Source organism: Marmota marmota, unplaced genomic scaffold (assembly GCF_001458135.2).
Source record: "Marmota marmota marmota unplaced genomic scaffold, marMar, whole genome shotgun sequence".
NCBI lineage: Eukaryota > Metazoa > Chordata > Mammalia > Rodentia > Sciuridae > Marmota > Marmota marmota.
The window spans coordinates 45,123,878-45,144,183 of record NW_026000037.1 but is presented as its reverse complement, the minus strand read 5'-3'; the positions used below and the strand labels follow the sequence as shown (position 1 = coordinate 45,144,183).

The 20,306-nt window shown below is 36.1% G+C and overlaps 1 protein-coding gene across 1 annotated transcript in view; it reads right to left on the bottom strand.

Moving 5' to 3' along the window:
• The window catches only part of Galnt5 (polypeptide N-acetylgalactosaminyltransferase 5), a 46,381-nt gene continuing 26,075 nt past the window's right edge, over window positions 1–20,306 (bottom strand). The window contains exons 4-9 of the mRNA XM_048811962.1: window positions 19,329–19,504; window positions 17,822–17,939; window positions 16,504–16,827; window positions 11,806–11,886; window positions 8,815–8,976; window positions 1–5,728 (exon numbers count right to left, since the gene is read on the bottom strand). Of these exons, the coding sequence (XP_048667919.1) occupies window positions 5,588–5,728; window positions 8,815–8,976; window positions 11,806–11,886; window positions 16,504–16,827; window positions 17,822–17,939; window positions 19,329–19,504 (1,002 nt within the window). The 3' untranslated portion in view covers window positions 1–5,587. The remainder of the gene's footprint in view (window positions 5,729–8,814; window positions 8,977–11,805; window positions 11,887–16,503; window positions 16,828–17,821; window positions 17,940–19,328; window positions 19,505–20,306) is intronic.

Here is a 20,306-nt window from a genome sequence, read left to right as displayed (position 1 = left end):
ATTGTTTATTTCAAAAAGGCTTTTTAAATGATTACATATGAAATTATAAAAACTTTCTGGGAGATATATAATATACAGGAAAAAAAATTTCTATTACTTTGAAAGAAACTGAGATATTGTTTTAGTTGCATATTAACACCAACAATTTGAAAAAATACATATTTATCTTTGTAATTGTCAAGGTAATACATTTAAACTATGCTGGAACTTTTATAGTAATTGTTTCCACATATTTACATGGGGTAGTACTTTTGGCACATTTTCAAATGGAGAACAGACATTTAAGTTTTTCAAAGTGATAGGGAAAACATTTAAAATAAGTAATAATAGAAAATTATGGAAAAGGATGAAACACCGGGGTATCATAAAGAAGAAATATGTTTGACCATATGAGAAAGGCAACCACTTCTCTTAAAGTCTGAACTTTCATTGCTCTATAAAAACAAGAGGGCTATAAAAGGTAATGTCAAAGTTATATTTGCCAATATTAAAATATCAAACTGTAGCATAACACCATAAATATGAGGACCAAAATCTTTACACAGCTCATGAAGAACACGAGATGACTGGGCCATACTGTCTACACAGACATAATGACAAGGGGCGGGGGTGGGGGGTGGGGGGGCTGGTAGTGGGCAACAGAAATCATCTAGAGACATGGCAAAGTACAAAAGACACTGGTGACATCTAGGAACTACCTGCCAGGTCAGGGAAATTTTAGACATAAATTTAGAAAGCTACTTGTACTTTTTCCTAGAAATTAAAAATTATCTATCCAACTCCTTCTTTATAATGACTTTGGTTGATCATAGGCAAAAATGTGGTACATAAAGATGTCCAAATTGACTCCAAACTCCTTTATGCTCTATAACTTCAATCTTGTTCTCTCACTAAGGAATGTTTTCAGGGAATCAATAACAAAATTATTCAATACTCTTCTTTGTCTTGTTTTAAGCTCACTTCCTATGGACTAATATGTATAAAACTAGTGAAATTTGAGCAGTGTTTGAAGGAGAAGAATGAGAGCATTGTGCACAATCATGAACAGAAGAACAAGCACGCTGATAATTTAGAGTTTGATTACTCCTTCAAGTCTGCAAAACAGTATCTAGAGTGAAAGTTCACTTGTTATTGAAACTGTTATATAGAAAGTTAGATTAGACAAAGCCATGTAACTAAGAGAATTAAAATTATTCAGTGACATTTAATTTCCTTCATGTTGCAGGTGGAAATTCTGGGTTTTACTTTCTCCCAATCTATAGCATCAAATACACACATACACACGCACATGCCTTTACAAAAATTGATGTTTTTGAATGGTCAGGAAAAAAGTTAAAATCTTCATTCATGTTATCAAAGCTTTTAATTTCAATATGTAATTTAAAGGCTTTTATTTATGTAGAGATCTGTGACTAACATCTTTAAACTCACAATTATCAATTAACAATAAAATAGAAAACCTTTATTTAAAAAATATTTATTACTTATTTGATGGCAGTTGTCATTACTAGGATCTCAGCATATTCTAAATTATTCTAAATTACCCTATATGATTTAAAATGAGAATTTTCACTAGTGTTTTGTTTGTGTGTTTTATAAAGCAAAGGCTTACATAAATTGGCAAAGGGATCTGAATTAAAATGCTGACTATAAGTTGACCTACTGCTTTGAAAATGGAAGCATTAAGTTCATTGTATCTGATGGTATTCCCTCTGCTCTTTCTCTTAGATACAGGCACCAGCAACTCTAATATCATCCATTAAGCTTCATGGCAGAATATAATACTTTATATGGCTTATTCAAACCTGAATGGAACAGGTATTTATAAAAAAATAAATATTTTTACAACAGCCTTGGTTAGGATTTCTTTTTTCATTTCAAAGCTTTTGGACTTGTAGCAATCATTGAACAACCTATAACACTGGTTGCAAAAGCACTTTAGTGACAATCTACACAATGAATGGAAGTTAAGAATCATGATTTCTATTTTAAATTAAAAGTCTTCAATTTCTTATTTTCTACTTCTATTCAAATTGAGCAACTTGTTAGCTTTGCTTAAAGATTTGGGGAAGAAAGATTTAGGGTTTACAGGGAAGCAAACCTGTACATATCTATCACTCGTATTTGATACAGAAAGTAGAAAAGAACAGGTCTTGCATGAAATCATGTATATAGATCATTGCAAGACATAAGGGAGTTGACACACTTATACTTAATGCACAGAGAGATACACAGCTTCTATTTCCTCTCTATCCAAACATAATAGAGATCACAGAGGTTTGACTCCATCTTATTTCACTATCTGTGATACCAATAACTGCAACCCAACTGCAGTGCCTAGTGTGTAGGAAGTGCTCAACAATAATAGCTCCTCTCTTTTCCTGTCCCCTCTTATAACATCTTCATTTTTTATCCAAGATATTGGGATCTTTGTCTGAGCTATAAATTATTTCCTGCATTCTGAATGCAGAAGTTAAATTAGAAATGTTTGAACCAAAAACAATGGTACTATCTAATATGTCTCAACTTCATTCTCTTGCATAAGTGCTCCTCGAAAATCATTCTAAGGCATTCATGACATGAGAGTTGGCTGGAAATACTGAATTCCTGTGACTGGTATCCTTCTTCCTCTATAGTCCCTAAGACAATGGCAGAAGCAAGGTGTTTGAGTACCTAAGAGAGTGTTTCCAAATTAGTGTGGTGAAGCTACAGATACATTGTGATCATGGCCCATTGGAGTCTGCAGCCCTGTGGATGACAGCCAATTAAATGTCAGCAAGCAGAACTGAGCAAATTTGGTACTGGTCATAAAACATTGTTATGACAACTGACAGGAACAAAAGCACTTTGAGGGTTTGGTAAATTAGCTTTTTGGTCACATAAATTCTGCCAAATATTATCAAGGCTATCCTGTGTTCAAGTGAACAAGATAACAAGATGCATAGACTTTTTTTCTGTTGAAAAGGCAATAACCTAAGCCAATCCAAGTAAAACTGAAGCCCCCAATAACACAACTTCATGTTGAAGAATTCAGGGCTGATTTGGACCCCAAAGTGCCCCTTCCCAGGGTTTAGCATGAGAAGTACCAGAAGACCTGGTAGCATTCATACACTTATTCCACTGTTTTTGTTTTTAAATTTAGAAGGCAATACTTAAAAATTGTTAGAATAGATTTGACAATTAGTCAATTGTCTCACTATTAGGCCTACACAGATTCTTAAATAGTGATTAGTTCTTTGCCTATTAGAGTAATTGAGGAAATATACAGTGAAACAGTTTTTTTTTAAAGAAGAAACATGTGAAGTTTGAAAATAATTTTGTTCTATTGAAAATATGGATTCAAATATAGCTTTCTATAAGAAGTGTGTCAGGTAAGGTCAGGAAGAGGCTGCACTGAGCAGAAAGGAGAAGGGACTTTTGAGAAAGACACAGACCTTTCTTCAGCAAAGGTGGGTGGCGCCATATGATGACTTACCCTTTTTCTGAAAAGACTTGACTTTTCTTTGTAAAATCCGGATAGAACGGAGACTCTAGAGACTGGGGACCTTTCAGCATTTTTCAGTTACACAAAGAATCACAGGAGGTACCTAAGTATAATTGTCTTGGTCAGCAATTCAATTAATCCTTTGCCTAATTGAACTGACTTGTGTTTCTCATTCATATGGCTGTTTTTGAAAAGACTATCTCATTTTCTATTTATTCTCTTATCTGCAATCATCAATTATTTGAATAAAACATCTTACATTGTTATAAATGTGCAAAAAAATATTTCCCCTTCCCATCCTTATAATTCTGCTTTTGCATACTCAGTTGGATGTTGAAGTTGTATTACATAGAAAGTCAGAACTAAAATTGTCCAGTTTTACCATTAACTCAACTGAAAAAAAATATTTCAAATATTTTTAAAGTCTTTTATAAAAAAAAATATTAACAAGAATAAGCATGGCTATCCTGGGACCCAACAAAGAGGTTGCATATCACTTTCTAAGGTCTGTCATAGGAGAAATGTGTTCAGGTCTGTGGCCTGAAATGAAAGAATGGTCCCTGAATCTGAAGAGCTGAATTCTCATCTTGATTCTCCAATTAATTGGCCTGTGATTTTTATTTTTATTTGTTTTACTTTGTTGGTACTGAGGATGGCCTCAGTAACCAGGGGGTCTCTACAATTAAGCTATATTCCCAGACCTTTTTATTTATTTATTTTTTTATTTTGAGATAGAGTCTTGTTAAATTGCCCAGGCTAGCCTTGAACTTGTAATCTTCCTGTCTCAGCTTCCCATGTAGTTGGGATTATAGACATGCAACACTATGCCCCGCTTGGCCTGTGAGTTTTAGACAAGTGAATTATCTTCAGGTATTAATTTTCTTACCAAAATTGTTGAAAATAATGTGATTTTTAAGATTTGTTTTAGTATGTGTAAGTACTGGTATGTTTATGATGAGAATTTTATTTTGATCAAAAAATAGTTAATTTCCCCCCAAATTTGCAATTGTTATCATTGGGTCCACATTGAGAGCTTTGCTGTTTTGCTCAGGGAGGAAAACTCCAGGGCAATTTTTTCTTAATTCTCTTCCTAAGAGTTGTTTACCTCATTTCCTTCCTTTTCCATTATGTTTTCTTAACTTTATTTCTACTTTGAAGTCTTTTAGAGTATATTTTTTTAAACATACTTCATCCCACTAATGCTGTTAAATCTAAAATAGCATTTTATTATTTTCATATAAAATTAATATTTTTTTTCAGTACACTGTTTCTGCTTTGTTTCAACTCTCTCACTTTGCCCTAAATTAGAGTATCTTCAGCAACCAAATATATTTTTGGTTACTACTATTTTTCCTTGCTTTTTAAAAATTAATATCCACACAAATCCAGGAAGTTACTGGTATGACCAGTTATTTAAAAGTGCAGTTTTAAAAGCACAAAATGAGCTGAAACAATTTCTACATTTAGAATTAAATGTGTTTATAAAGACCCCTTCTTTCCTACTTAAAAGTTTTTCTATGACTCAGACTGAGAATAAAACACTATGCAATATTCTAGATCAAAACCCAGCTATTAGGTGGGGTCACCAATAGTTGATCAGTACTGTTTTAAATTGCTAGGTAAAAATGCATGTATAGAAATTTCAACAGAATTGTAACCCTATGTGCATCTGATATTTTTCTAGCCATAAGAACTCATGCAGTTTATGTCTGATGAAAAAAATGACAAATAAAGGACCAGGTTCTCTGTGGGTTTAAAGACAGTCATTGTGAATATCATTGTGCTCCCCTGTGTCTGTTATCATTTCTGGTTACCTGTGAGATTACACCAGGGAAACCTGCAGAATGAGTTCCCGCACAGGGCAGGAAGTAGGCGATACCAAAGGCCACCCTGGGCTGAAGGACTCCAGTCCACCAGGACTCCAGTCCACCCAAATGGTGGACCGTTTCCCTGAGTTATCTTTTGGTATTCTAAATATCGTGATTTTAAAAAATCTTCCATTCCATTGAAAATTTAAACTACCACTGAAAAATAGAGTCACTGAGTTCACTGTTACTTTCACAGTTATCTAATGTGTTGACTAGGCAAAACCTCAGTTCCTCTTCATTCTTCATAGTACTTTTCAAATTTCCACTTTTGATGTGGTTTGGTTGGGTCACAAGCAGCTACTTTAAGCATCTTCTGTGGAAAATTTCCTTCCAAACACAACAACTGATGATAGTTTTCAAAAACAATGTGATTTACCTGGAAAGAAAGAAGATCTGGGAATGAGCCACAGACTGAACTTGACAATAAAGATTTATATATATATATATATATATATGATCCTAACATGCCTCCAAAAAGATGAGCAACTACATTTTTGATTTCTAAGGAATTCTCCTAAACTAAATTAATAACATAAACATGGGTTTGGAAGTATTAGTTTGTTTTGTCTCAAACTAAGTTTCATTTTCTCCAAGCTGTGAGATTATTAATTTGGGGGTAGCAAAAGATGAATTTTCTAATGATATGGCTAATAACTGTAGGATTTAAAGCATAAAAAAATCCAGATGTCACTAGGCACAGTGGTGCACCCCTGTAATCCCAGTGGCTCAGGAAGCTGAGGCAGGAAAACAGTGAGTTGAAAGCCAGCCTCAGCAAAAGCAAGGCACTAAGCAACTCAGTGAGACCCTGTCTCTAAATAAAATGCAGAAATAGGGCTGGGGATGTAGCTCAGTGGTCGAGTGCCTCTGAGTTCAATCCCCGGTACCCACCCTCCCAATCCAGATGTCATTTAATGTATTTGACAGATGATGACTACCTCATTGGTGTTGGTAATAAAAAAAAAAAAACACATGCCATGACAGAGAATGAGTTCATTGATTTCTTAATTAAATTCATGTTTAGAATATATATATTCTCAATTATATATATATATTATATATATAATACATATATATTATAATCTGTATTACAGAATGCCAGAAATGATGTATTTTATTTATGATCTCCTAACCATAATTTCTGATAGTACATAGTGCCTGATGTCTAGAATCCACTGCAGTATTTTAAAAGTATGAAGCTTGAAAATGCCCAAGGTTTGTAAAACAGTTGGCCTTGAAGAAAATCATTATGGATTGTTTACAGCATTCACCCAGTAATTAAGTCACTTGTTCCCAGCTTAAAGTCACTCAATAGAAACCAGTGGTGGAAAAGCACTCCATGGCCAAGTCTTCCACTTATGACACTAATTCTTTTAGGATGGTTGAAATCCAGAGCACTTGAGGAGGGCTGACCTGGGAAGCACCTTTTAAATGTAGATTCAGACATATCTAATTTTAATAATCCATTGTTGTCTGGGATCAAACTCACTACTCCACTTCCTTCCTCCATTAGGAGGTGCTGGAACCTTTGAGAGGTGGGGCTCAGTGGAGCTCCATAAATCATTCTGGGCATGTCCTCCAAGAAAACTGTGGGATCCTGGACTCTTCCTTTTTTTTTTTTTGCTTCACCACACACTCCTGCTACTGTGTGTAGCTCTGCCACACTGGCCCACAGCAACAACAAGGCTGACTGATCATGGACTATTATCTCCCAAAATGTGAGCAAAATAAACCTTTCTCTTTATAATTTGATTATCTAAATAATTTTGCTATACTGGTGGACAGCTGGCTAATACAGGGACTTAGGAGATATAATATGAAAACTACCAAAAAAACTGAAAAGAGAAGAAAGACCATGACCAGATATTGGTCTCCATGAACATCTAGTAACATCAAAAGGGACACAAGACAGCAAGCAGCTATGTAGAATGAAACAAAGTCACAGGTACAAACAAGTTTGGGGGGCAGTTTTCTAGGCGTTTTTGTTTGTTTGTACCAGGAATTGAACCCTGGGGGGATTTTACCACTATGCTACATTCCCCAACCTTTTTAAAAATATATATATTTACTTTGAGACAGTGTCTCACTAAGTTGGTTAGAGTCTTGCTAAATTGCAAAGGCTGACTTTGAACTTGTGATCCTCTGGCCTCAGTCTCTTGAGTTACTGGGATTATGAGCTTTCTAGTTTTTGGTATCTTAATTAAATTATCTTCTTTACCAAATCAACTGTTTAGAAAACTCTACCACTAAATACCTTCTTACAGAAATCTATTCCAACATTCAATTCTGGAGATGAAATATGTATTGTGCTTCTTATTGTCTTACTCTTTCCTTCTCTTTCTCTACCTTCCTTATTTTCTTCCTCCCTCCTTTAGCACAGGGTTAAAGAAGGAGAAGGTAAAGTATAATTTATTCACTAGATATTTATGGATTTCTTAAACTGTATGCAAGACAAAATTAGCAGCTTATACACTAGCAATTCCTATTTTTTTCTGAACAAATTGATAATAATAATTATCATTAAAGAGAAAAATGTTCAGGAGGGATTAATATATAGTAGAGAACACTTTGGGGGCAGCTCTGGGAAGAATAATAGTTTTCATGTAACCAATGCGTACAGTGGATTTGGTGACTATCTGCAAGTGAAATGGTAGAAAATTTGAGAAGGCAGTCCTGAGATTATTCCTGCTATTTCAAGGTCCTACATGACTTTGTATCGTGTTAAAATACAACTGGGAAAAACTGGGCAGACTTTGGGAATGAATACAGTAGAACAGGCACATTTTGATACATATTAACCATTAGACCTCTTGAAAAATATTCCCTGATCCAGTAGCATCTATCTGCTAATTTCTATGGTGTAAAGATGCTCTTCACGGCTGTTTTCAAGCTATCAGTGTGATATCACTGAGCACATAGTTGGTAAAAGATGCACACAATGGGCTTCTATAGCAGAGTGAGAGCTGGTTCCAGCACTCCTCTGAGGGCCCAGGTCTCTGGGAACCACAGAGGCTGAGAAAACATCTCCTTGTATGGAAAGAGGGCAGGATAAGTAACTAGAATCATTCTGAAGAGCAGGGTATACAGTAAGCACATAGCTTCTTGCTTTTTCCTTATACTCTCCCTATATGCTTTTCTGACAACCAATTTTTGGGTTATAACCCTTGCTTTTGGCATTGTTGACTGAATGAAGCAAATTACTTTTAGAAAGATGTAGCAATATAACCAAGAACCCAGTGACTTTTATTGAAAAATTATTCATTTAAAATAAATTTTGAAAAAGAAAAAAAAGACAATAATTTACAAAATGTTTCTTTCTCTGAGTAGAATGGAGATCAATATCTGCCTCCATTGACACAAACACATTTAAAGCTTCCAAATGAGGATACTGACAATGAGGGTTTTATGACCCATTGATTGAAAGTTAAATTTCTGGCAAAGAAGAGGTACATATATTTTGCTTACCAGTTCTGGATGAAAGACAGAGGTGGATTTATGCAGCCATTTTAGCCCTTTGTTTTTGTTATCACAGGGGTGCAGCATCAGGGATCCCTCATCAGGGATGGGGGCCAAACACCATCCTTTATGTTTAATTAGTCTTAACCAGGTGTAATTAAATTGTTGAAACTGGAGAGGAAATTAATATAGAGAAGGTCACTTCAGGCAGCAAACATAGATAGTGGTTTTGTCAAACATTTTTGTTAGTAATAGCTAAGAATATAGGCAATATGATCTGATGATTTACATTCAAATCCCAGTGCTACCACTTTCAATTCTGATAGTATGGGCACATTATTTACCCAGTCTAATCTCATTTTTGTAACTTTTTAACTTGGATAGCAAATGCATCTATGCCAGAGGGTTAGAGTAATGACCATTGAGTTTCTAGCATACAGTAAGTCTGCAATAAATGTTAATTATAATTTAAAAACTGATGAGTACAATTAGTACCTATCCACATATGAATGTTGTTTCAGGTGTTCTGAATCCCAGACAACACTAGGGCTTGAAGAGTGATTAAGTTTCCAAGCCATAAGTAGTTTGAGGGAGATCCTAGTCACAGCCTTCAGTTTCTTTGGTGGAAATTATTATGCTTTCTTGATTCAGACTATCTAGACAATTGGACTCCTAAAGGCTTCATTCTGCTATAGGAAAGGTTTAGATCTTTCTCAGCTGATAGTACAAGGAAACATCAGGTTGCTGTTATGTTAGCATGCCCCAGTTCATAGAAACTGCTCTCAGAGAAATCTAGTTTTGGAGAGTTGACATTGTCTAAAATAAATTCTGATTCAGGCAATGGAACCATGTTTTCAGTCCTTAAAAACATTTTCTACAGTTGTTTAAAATCTAATATTATCTGCCTGGTCGTTTTACTCTAAGAGTAAAAATATTTGGAAAAAAAAATAAAACTTCTGGTAAAATCTATCTAATTGCTTTTACCTAATAAATCATTTTCAGTCTAACTAAGATTTAATTCAGATTATCAGGTTAAATTAAAGCCAACGTGTTGAATCTTATGACTCAATTTGTATTCCCTAGACAAACATTAGCATCATTTGGAGTTAGTTGGAAATGATGAATCACAGCCCCACCATGGACCCACTGAATCCAGATCTGCATGAATAAACTCCCCTCATAATTTATGTGGACATTAAAATTGGGAAGAGTATGGAAAAACCACATCACCAAAGGAGGTTATATGAATACAAAGATAAGTATATTACCTAAAAAAGGAACATCTTAACTGGTTTAGAAGTTAAAACTAAGGAGACTTTTTTGGTAAGGTAAAGGATAGGTTTAAATACTCCCATCTGAGGAATTTATTCCTTTTGAGCTCTTTTGGATGACTTCTATAGTCATGGGCTTGGTATTAAGCTTTAGTTTTTTCTGATAAATTATAACTTGCTCTATGTTCCTGTCCCTTTTATTACTTTAGCAAACCATAAGAGGGAAAAGCTAAAAATGAACAACCAGATGAAAAGGAAGTTGGGGTTTATGGAAGGTGACATAATTAATACTTTGATCTCCTACTTTGCCTTGTAGAGACTCAATGTTTTCAAGAACAGAAGCTGGTAGTGGTAGAACACTTGCATAGCATGCACAGGGCCTGGTTTCAATTCCCAGTAACCACAAAAGAACAGAAATTGGGGTTTCAGATGAAATAATGGTTACTCAAGCACAATAAATACAATAAGTACCTACAATGATGAGTCTTGAAGAAGTGCATTATTCAATATTCTTATATGATGCAGACTAATTGTGGGGTTTTTTTGTTTTATAATTTATGATTTTGTTTTTCCTCCTCTAATTTTTAATAAGCAAAATTTATTTCTTTCAATTGATTCTTTTTGACACTTTCCACTTCCCTCTGTCTTCTCTTTCCTAATTAAGAAACACTTCTCTTGGTTTTGTGTCTACAGATTATAAGTGAATTAAAGCATAGATACATTTTCTTCTATTAACAGCTTTGAATTAAGAGGTAGAGATGGGATGTGCTTGAAAATGTAAGCAATGTCTCAAAGTCAAAGTAAAGAAGCAAGATTTAGTAAACCTAGACTATCACTGCAAAATATTTTTTTCAGCAAAGAGTGATTTGCAAATTGGGGGGCTGATTTCTACTCATGAATCTGTTCCTGTGAGTCCTATTTGGCATCCAAACCAGATAACTACTCCCACAGAAGGTAGAACTGTGAGGGAACATATGTTGGAGAGGGAGGTGTGATCTCTCAGATCACCTCCAACACGGCAGGAGCCATCCCTGTTCTATTTCCCCTGGTCCTGCTCCCTCTCCTAAGCATTCTGCTCTGAGTTTGTGGGAGTTTGTGGGAGTTTGGCTGCAGGGTTTCCATCATGGATTGTAGATTGTGTGAAATCCATGATTCCCTTAAAATGCTGGAATGATTACTTAAAATTATGTACTCTATTTTCTCTATTATTTTATTCTCATATGCTTAAAAATATTTTTTGCTTTTATTATTGTTGAAGAATTAACAGAGCACTAGCATTAGTTACTGCATGTTTCCTGTGTGTTACCTAATTCCAGTCTCACCCCCAGAAGCAAGGACTGTTTTCCCAAAGGTTAAAGAACATGTGCAGGTGAACCCATTCTTGCAAGGGAAGGGCCCAGGAGCCAGTCCGTGGACTTCAGTACCCACTCCTTCACTTCCTCAGTCACTGACTTTGCATTTAGGGGTGGACTATCTTACAAAGGCCTTAGGATTATAGAGAAATTTAGAGACTGGAGCCAGTCCTTGGACTTCAGTACCCACTCCTTTACTTCCTCAGTCATTGACTTTGCATTTAGGGGTGGACTATCTTACAAAGGCCTTAGGATTATAGAGAAATTTAGAGACTGGACTTCTATTGGTTGAAGTTACATTTCTCAAGTTTGCAATGAGTGTGTCAAACATGGTACCTATCCACTATCATGAGATAGAAACCCCCAGCTAGGCATACCTGGCTGCTCCCATCACAGTCTTCCAGGATGGCTGTGGTGTTTTCAATGGAAACACATTTACCCAAGGCCACATTAATAAGCTAGGAAGGAAAATATAAAATATGAATTAAGGAAAAATATTTCAAAGTAGAACACAGCATTCAGGCATGTTTAGAAGACACGGAATATAAAACTATAATAAGGTTAAAAGATAGTTAAATTAATAGCTTAGTATTACTTAGCACTATATGATTTTATTGGTGGCTAGCTCTAACAGAGACATAATGTAATCTTGCTTCAATCTGTCAATTTAGGCCCGCAATTCAGTCACAGAGCCAGCAAACAGAAGCTTTTAATTAACCCTTTCTTGGAATGCCAAATGACAAATGAAGAAAAGGTGGCATGGAAAATAGTTATTTTCTTGTCTCAAGTTTATCTGATGCATATATTAAAAGTCAATGCACATACTCGCAATTTAATCAAATCAAGAGTCGTGGGCTATGTTCCTTGGCTGACCCTCTGAGCTATCTGGCTGCTTAGGCACTGAATCATAGATAAATTGAGTCCTTCAAAGAACAGCAGATTCCAGCTGATTCCCTGTCAGAATCTGTCTAATGACTCAAGCAAGCTACAATTCATTATAGGAAAAGTCACGAAAGCTAATATAGAGCCAAGCATAAAGGCACTTTCTGGCAGGCCCCCAGGTTTTTAATGGATTTGCAGGGTCAAATATGGAAGTAGCTTTCTATCAGTCACCATTTAATGCAGAAAAATGTTGATTCCCTTACCCTCTTTGACATCCTGGGCAAAGCTAACGAGAAGGTAGGTTAATAATGCAATTTAGGCCTTTCAGATTTGTGAAAGAGCAGCATAGAGCTGAATCTATATTATACGAAACAGGAAAGCCTCCTGAGCTGGGAGGTGGTAAGGGCTTTGTTGCTGATGACACTGTTTTTGCACCTTCCTGTTTTATGGAACTCCAACTCTGGTGCTGCGTTGAAGCAGGTGGCATAGCTCATCCGGTTGCCAGACTTCCTAACTAGGGGCCCCTGGGGGGTTGGTCCCACTTTTGCATGCATAGATTAGCTTGCAGAAAAGAGTCAGCCTCAGGAAATGAGGAATAAAATAGAAGCAGGAGAGAACTGCAACCTTGGTGTGCCAGGAACATGCCCCCTCATAAAGATATGAGAAAAACTTGGGCATGCATAAGCCCAGATTGGAATGAGGTCTTCCAGAGAAAGTTGGAAAAGGAAGGACCCTCAGTGAGATGGTGTACTAGGAAAAACAATTTACCCATTGGTACTGAAATCTAAGTTCTCCCTGGAAATCTGAAACCATACACTGACCTTTGTTTTGTTTTGGAAGATAATTTGTACCATTTTCATTGGATAGGAAACCTTACATACTTTCAAGGCATAGAAACAAACAATAAAAAACAGTAACAGGTTGGTTACTTCTGAGGTGTCTGGCAAATAAAAACACAAATCAACTCCAGAGGATGAGTCTCCATCAAATATCCTCAAGGAAAGTTCTATCCACAATTTACAATGACCAGAATGGGAATAGAAAATCCACCATTAGCAAATGAGAGCAGCCACAGCACACAGAAAGATCCAACTAACTTCTGGAGGATGGTCAGTAGAAGTATGTGAACGAAGAATAATCCTGGAGTTTAAAGAGGGCCAATCATGCCCAGGATCTGGGCAGAGATGTAAGAGCCTATATTTGTGGATCAGGAAGCAAATATTCCAAATTCCAACAGTTTTGGGAATCTGGTTCCAGCACAGCTGAACCTTCTCCAGAACTTCTCAGAACCTTCTAGGTGTTGGTGCTCAGCTTGCTGCTCCGAATGTAATGAGTGCTCCTCAGATTTACTGGACTGGGGAGCCTGTTCCAGCACAGCTGTCACTTCTGGAAATGCTGTTTGAGAACCCCTGGCTTAACTGAGTCCTTTGTGTTTATTTCATACAATTCCTTCCTTCCGGCACAGAAAGGCAATGGAGGGAAAGGGAAATCTGCTCTGTGCCTTATGTCTTGCTTCTTTTCTTTATCTGAATTTCTCTTTCTTTCCCTTCTAATCAGAAATTCCTGGGGAAACAATTTTTCTTCTTAAAGAAATGACCTATGAAGTGCTAAGGAATGGTTATTCTTCACTTCATTATGAAAGGTTTTAATGTTTTTTTTAAATTTTAAAGCAGTTTATCCAAAATCAGGTCGTGCATAGATTTTAAACTTTCCGTGTAGAATAATTTTATTTTCTAGTTCAGGAGGTGGGAATTCCCCAGTTTATTACAGAATTGTTAAACTTTAGGCTATAGGCAGTTTGCCACAATGTAATCCTGTGGAAAAACATAATGCTGGTGAGGTTCTTGTATTAGTCTCAGATATTTTTAGTTCAAAAACAAATTATTTGTTTTTATTTTTTTTAAATCCAAAAGAAATTTCACTGGATTTAAATTCCCAAGTGTGTAGGTTAAAAGACAGGAAAACATGGAGTAAGTAACAAAAACATGTGGTGGAGTTGACTTTTTTTTTTTAATTTAAGTTGTTAAGATTGTTTATCCCAAATAAAGGTCAAGTTGATCTTATTTTGAATTTCCCGGAAAAAAAGGTCCTAATTTTTTTGTGGATAATGATAGTACTCCCTCCTGGTTTCTTCAGAAGGTAGCAAATATTGTCTTTACTAAAATTTATCTAAGAAAAACAACAAACAAATAAGGAAATAGCAGGAAGAGCTCTGTTAAAATATTTTTTAGAATACTGCAGCATTTTTATGGAGTACATTCATCAGCAGAGGCAATTTCTTTACGGGAGATTTTCAAAAATTTGGTAGGAATGCTTAAGTGAGTGTCACAGCTGAGCCAAAAGGTAGTTTTATAGCCCCCTCTGGTGGCTAAAGTTGAGTAATGATATTGCAGAGATTCTGTTAGGAAAAGAAAAATTCTCTATGGTGAGAATTCTAATTTTTTCCCCTGTTTTAGGTATTAAATTTAAAAATATAAATTTTATTGTATGGATATGTTTGACATGTTATATTTTTTAGTTACCTAGGGTATAATATCAGGTTGAGACACCTGAGGTAGCTGCTATTCTGATCTAAAAAAGGGAGACTTTAGAGTACAATATGTTATATATAAACCGGTCATATATATTTATTTATTAGTTGAATTTATAAATCAGAATGAATTTGCAAGCTAGTTTCTGTCTTTAACATTCTTCCCGAAGTTTCCTAATATGGTTAATGGAATGTCTTAAGTTCTTGTTATCAGATTTGCCAGGTGGGGAGAGTGGTTGGTTTGTAATGATCTACTTTCTGGCAAGAAATGAAAAAAATGGCCTGAAAGAGTAGGCTTACTCATAATTTAGTTTGAGAACTTCTTGGATGGAAAAAAAAATACACTCTGAAAGAACACTAAAAAATGCTGGAAATATTTATAAGTAAATAAGAAATAAAACAAAAGTGATTACAAATAAACCTGACACAGGAAGAGCTCTACCTAGGTGGCAGCTTGACCAACCATCCTTATGCCCATTCTATGTTAGATGGCCCTATGTCCTACCATTCCCAGAACAGGTTTGGAATGGCTTCCTCCCAGGCTCTCCCCCTACTTGACCCTCTTAGTTTTGCACTCTGTTCAACCTATATGATTTTCTTTCCTTTTTGTACCTCTCCTTATGTCCTGAAATTTTGTTATTTTCTGATAGTTCTGTTATTTTAAATCCCTTTTTGAAACTTAAAAAAATCCCAATTAAATTTTATCTCTTTGTTTAACTCTGCTCAACAAATTCCTGTTATATTTTTGGAGAGATAGAAACAGAGAAATAGGGATAGAGAGGAAGATAGGGAGGGAAGGAAAGGAAATCCTAACTCTCCCTGCAAGGACCTGTGTGATCTAATCTCTCTGCACCTTCCTCTGGTACCATTCCCTCCTTCACACCCTGACAACAACAGTCTTTTTCCCAGTTCTCAAGTGCCCTCAGTTTTCACCTGCCTTAGAGTTCTGCATGAGGGGCACCCTCTTCCTAGCCCTCTTTTTTAGATCTTGGTTGATGCTTTGTGTTTCAGGCCTTGGTTTCAAAGTCTTTTCCTCAGAAAGGATTTCTTGGCCACAGTAACTTAGAATTCATCACCTATACCCTAAATGAGAGTTATGTTTTGTTTTGAACTTACTGTTTATTATCTTTTTTTCCTATTCAATATTTCAACTTAAAGGGTTTTATTTGAGGTGGGGAGTACTGGAAATAGAATTCAGGGCACTCACCCACTGATTCTCATCACCAGTCCTGTTTTGTATTTTATTTAGAGACAGGGTCTCACTAAGTTGCTTAGCACCTCTCTTTTGCTGAGGCTGGCTTTGAACTCGAGATCCTCCTGCCTCAGCTTCCAGAGCCACTGGGATTAGAGGTGTGTGCCACCACGCCCGGCTCAACTTTAAGTTTTAAAGGAAGGAATGGAGTCTACTTTGTTTATCATCCAGTTCTAAAATGCAGCCTTGTCTCCTGACACACAACAGGAATCTGTTGAATCAATCAATGCATATGGCTTCCTTCCTCAAGTTTAGCCACGTTTAATTCTCGGCTATGCCTTGTCTTATGGCAATTCATAGTGTGTGTTTATTTATGGTGTAACACGATAAATCATTCTTTCCCACGCATTTTTGAAGCATTTTTGTACCACTTTTGCACAGTTAAGAATTTAAATTGTCATGTGAACTTACCACACCACTAGCTCTCACAATGGGAGCCTTCAAATCTGGAAAGACATTCTCCAAGTACCATTTGAAACTTTTACATTTCAGTTTCTTTCGAAGCTCCCTCTGCTGGGTGAGGTTGCCCACCTCAAGCTCTTGGTCTATAAGGTGATCCCCGTGGCCATAGAACAACTCCTTGTACTCATCAAGCCAGACCTCAGCCACCCGCACCAAGTTCCGCTCCACGGTCTTCATGCGGTCTTTGGGGAAGGAATATGGATTGTCATTTCTGAATATGTGGCCCACTCGGGAGCAAGGAATGATCTCAATTTCTCCACCACACATCCATACCTGGAATAATTTAAAGATAGGCTTCAATTATGAAAAGATTGTTTAAAATCATGGGCAATTAATGACAAGGAGCCACCTGGAGGTTTTGTTTCTACCAGCTTGAAGTCAAGAAAACACTCTGGTGTTTTCTGAAACTAAGCAGGGTTTATTTAGTTTTATATATTGCGATGTGGACCATTTGATGATTACTAAGATAAAATTTTTTTCTTAACTTGCAATGTAAACTTCTTTTCCTAAAAAAAAAAATGCTTCACAGAATGCCAATGTATAAAACATGAGCAATGTGACTATAAATATCAAATGTATAAAATGTGAGTTCCTGTTTTGGTTGAATCATGGAGATGTAAATGGATGTCCATTTATTCACCTTCCCCTTGTTTTTTCTTTTTTAAATTTTTATCTTTTCTCTACATTTTTTATTGGTGCATTATAGTTGTACATAATGGTGTGATTGTTGTTACCTATTAGTATGTGCACCCAATATAATAATAGAATTTGGTCAACATCCCTCCCTAGCATTCCCCACCCCTCCACCCACCCTCTAGTCCCTTTCTCCTATTCTATTGATCTCCCTTTGCTTTTTGCCATCACTCCCACCTTTCTCTTCCTTTTTCATCTCTAGCTTTATCCTATGGAGATCCTGGGTCACAATTAAACACTATTCTTGATCAGGAGCTCCAAAGTCCCACCCCTTTTATAATAAATCACCAACCCAACAGAAAAGCAGCTGCCTTTTCGACACTTTATAATTGCTGTTGCTAAGGCTTTCTTGGGTGTTAATTTTGCAACAGTGATTGATATTTTCCAAATTCAATCTGAGATATGAGAAAATTAATCCAACGACCCTAAAATTCCTGTGAAATTTCCTCCTAGTGTGTTACATATTTGATCATATTAATAAAATGAAAACATGTAAAATTATAAGCTCTTAATTGTAAAGAAAATTTAATTAACAAATTTGATAATAAACTTTAATAAATAAATTTGATAATACCTTAAATGAGAGCTCCATATTTTCTCCACCCCAAACATCAAGTCCAGGGTCATAGGTTCCAAGTTCAAAAAAGTAATTTTTATCAATAGAAAATAATCCACCTGCCATGACAGGGCACCTATAAAAATGAAAATATTGCTTTTCAGAGTTGGTCCTTTGTATGTTTGCATTAGAGTTAGAGATGTTTCTGAGTAGTCACAAAGTATAGGGCGGTCTCAGGATGGAGTCACAAATAGTGCTTGGGAGATGAGTTCTCTGGTTCATGGTGCAAGGCTTGATTAGTTCAGCAAAGATGTGGCCTGGAAGTAGGATTATTCTTTGTTATTTAAACTGTGACATAAACTCTCCAGGGATATAATTTTTAATATTTACTTAGGGTTAACTAGTACCAGGCACTATTGTATTATCTGTGTATTAACTTAAAATTCCCCCAAATCCTGCAAGTTTGTACCATTATTAAGAAACCACAATGCAGAGAAGGTAAGAAACTTTTCCAAGGATGACAGACAAGTATGATGTACATCTCAGGTGCACACTAAGGCAATATGGCTGGCTGCTGTGCTCTGTGACTGTACGGTACTGCCTCTCAACCACGTGTGAGGCTGATTGACAGCTTGTTCTGTGGCAATCACTGCTTAATGCAGTTTATATATACACACATATGTATATAATCAGATTAATTTTCAAAATGATATAAGCAGTAGGCACTTCTATTAATCTTCACATAGAAACAAGGAAACAGATTCAAAGTGGTTAAGTGAGCTATAAAAAGCTCATACTACTATAAGTGGTAGAGATGAAATTCAAACCCAAACAGTCAGACTCCAGAGCCCTCAGTCAGACTCCAGAGCCTTGGGGGACAGAAGTGATATTTTAGTCAGCAGGTAGACAAGGCAGTTACCACATCCCATGGTGGTTTCCACTGAGCAAGCTGAAAGTGGGAGAAGACACAGGAAGCCTTCATTTGGCTTCAGGTCTAAGCTCTGTTTTCAATCCAGCTTCTTAGTAATAAAGTCCAAATTTCAATTCATATTGAGCTTCTGTGTCTATTTCTTAATTTATTAACAGAATTTGGCGACTGTTTCATGGAGGAAGTAGGATTACACTATGAAAGAAATCTTACTATAGCTACTATAGTGATATCTCTATGACTATTATTTATTTTTTTTTAATTTTTACTCACACTTACTTTAATATTATGTGTGTTATGTAGCATATTCCATGAGTTTGTGTTTCTCACATTGTAATCCAAGGAAACAGGAATAGTATCAAATGGACTTCTCTAGGCTTATGGCTGGATAGGGTACGATTAAACATGTAAAAAGGAGTATTAATACTCGGAAACTAATTTCTCAGGAAAATCTGTGTGCTTTGGTAATGTATTGTAAAGACCCGAAGTTCTTGAGTTTTATAGAAAAATAGATTACAGTTATTTTGTAAAATTTTTTTACATACCTTTACAAAAAGACATATGTCTGCTTCTTTGTCTTAAATTTCACACACTTACCTTATTATATCAGTTTCTTTGATTTTGTTTTTTGCAACGACATCTGGAGGAATTGTTTTCCAACCAAAGTTCATGGGCCATACAAAGATACCTCTTTGAAAGTTGTCCACTGTCATATAACTAATCCAGGAAAACAAAAACAAAACCAAAATGTGTGACCTGAGATTAGATGCAGCCTATATAATTCATCAACTTGGCTCCAAGACTTATTCAGGTATGTAACAGGTGCTTTTACAGGTCATTTTAGATCTTTATCTTTTAGTAGCAATTCAAGAAAATTTATAATTTGTACTGATGATAAACTAACCAGATTGCTTGCATTTAAATTTTATTTTACTTTTAATAATCCCCTAGCCATTTTGGAGGAAGAAACAATAACTTATATACACATATATATTTCCTGGAAAAGGAAGGATTAAACTTGAGGAAAATATTTTGGAGTTCAGCTGGATTTAAAGGGGAATCTATTAAATAATGAGTAGTAGGATTTATTGGTATTTAGGGTGTTATGATATAAGGTTTAGATATGAGGTGTCCCCCAAAATGACTCATGTGTGAGACAATGCAAGAAGGTTTAGAGGTGAAATGTTTGGTTATGAGAGACTTAACCCAATCGGTGCATTAATTCCTTGATAGGGATTACCTGAGTGGTAACTGAAGGTGGGTAGGGTGTGACTGGAGGAGTTGGGTCATTGGGGGTATGCCTTTGGGATATATATTTTGTATCTGTTAAGTGCAGACTCTCTCTCTCTCTGTGTCTCTTCTGCGCTCTCTCCCCGCCCCCGCCCCCGCCCCGGCTTCCTGATTGTCATATCCAGAGCTGCTTCTCTCTGCCACACTCTTCTGCCGTGGAGTTCTGTCTCATCTCTAGACCTGAGGAATGGAGCTCACCAACTATGAACAGAGACCTCTGAAACTATGAGCTCCCAAATAAAGTTTTCCTCCGAAAAATTATTCTTGTTTTGTCTTTTAGTCACA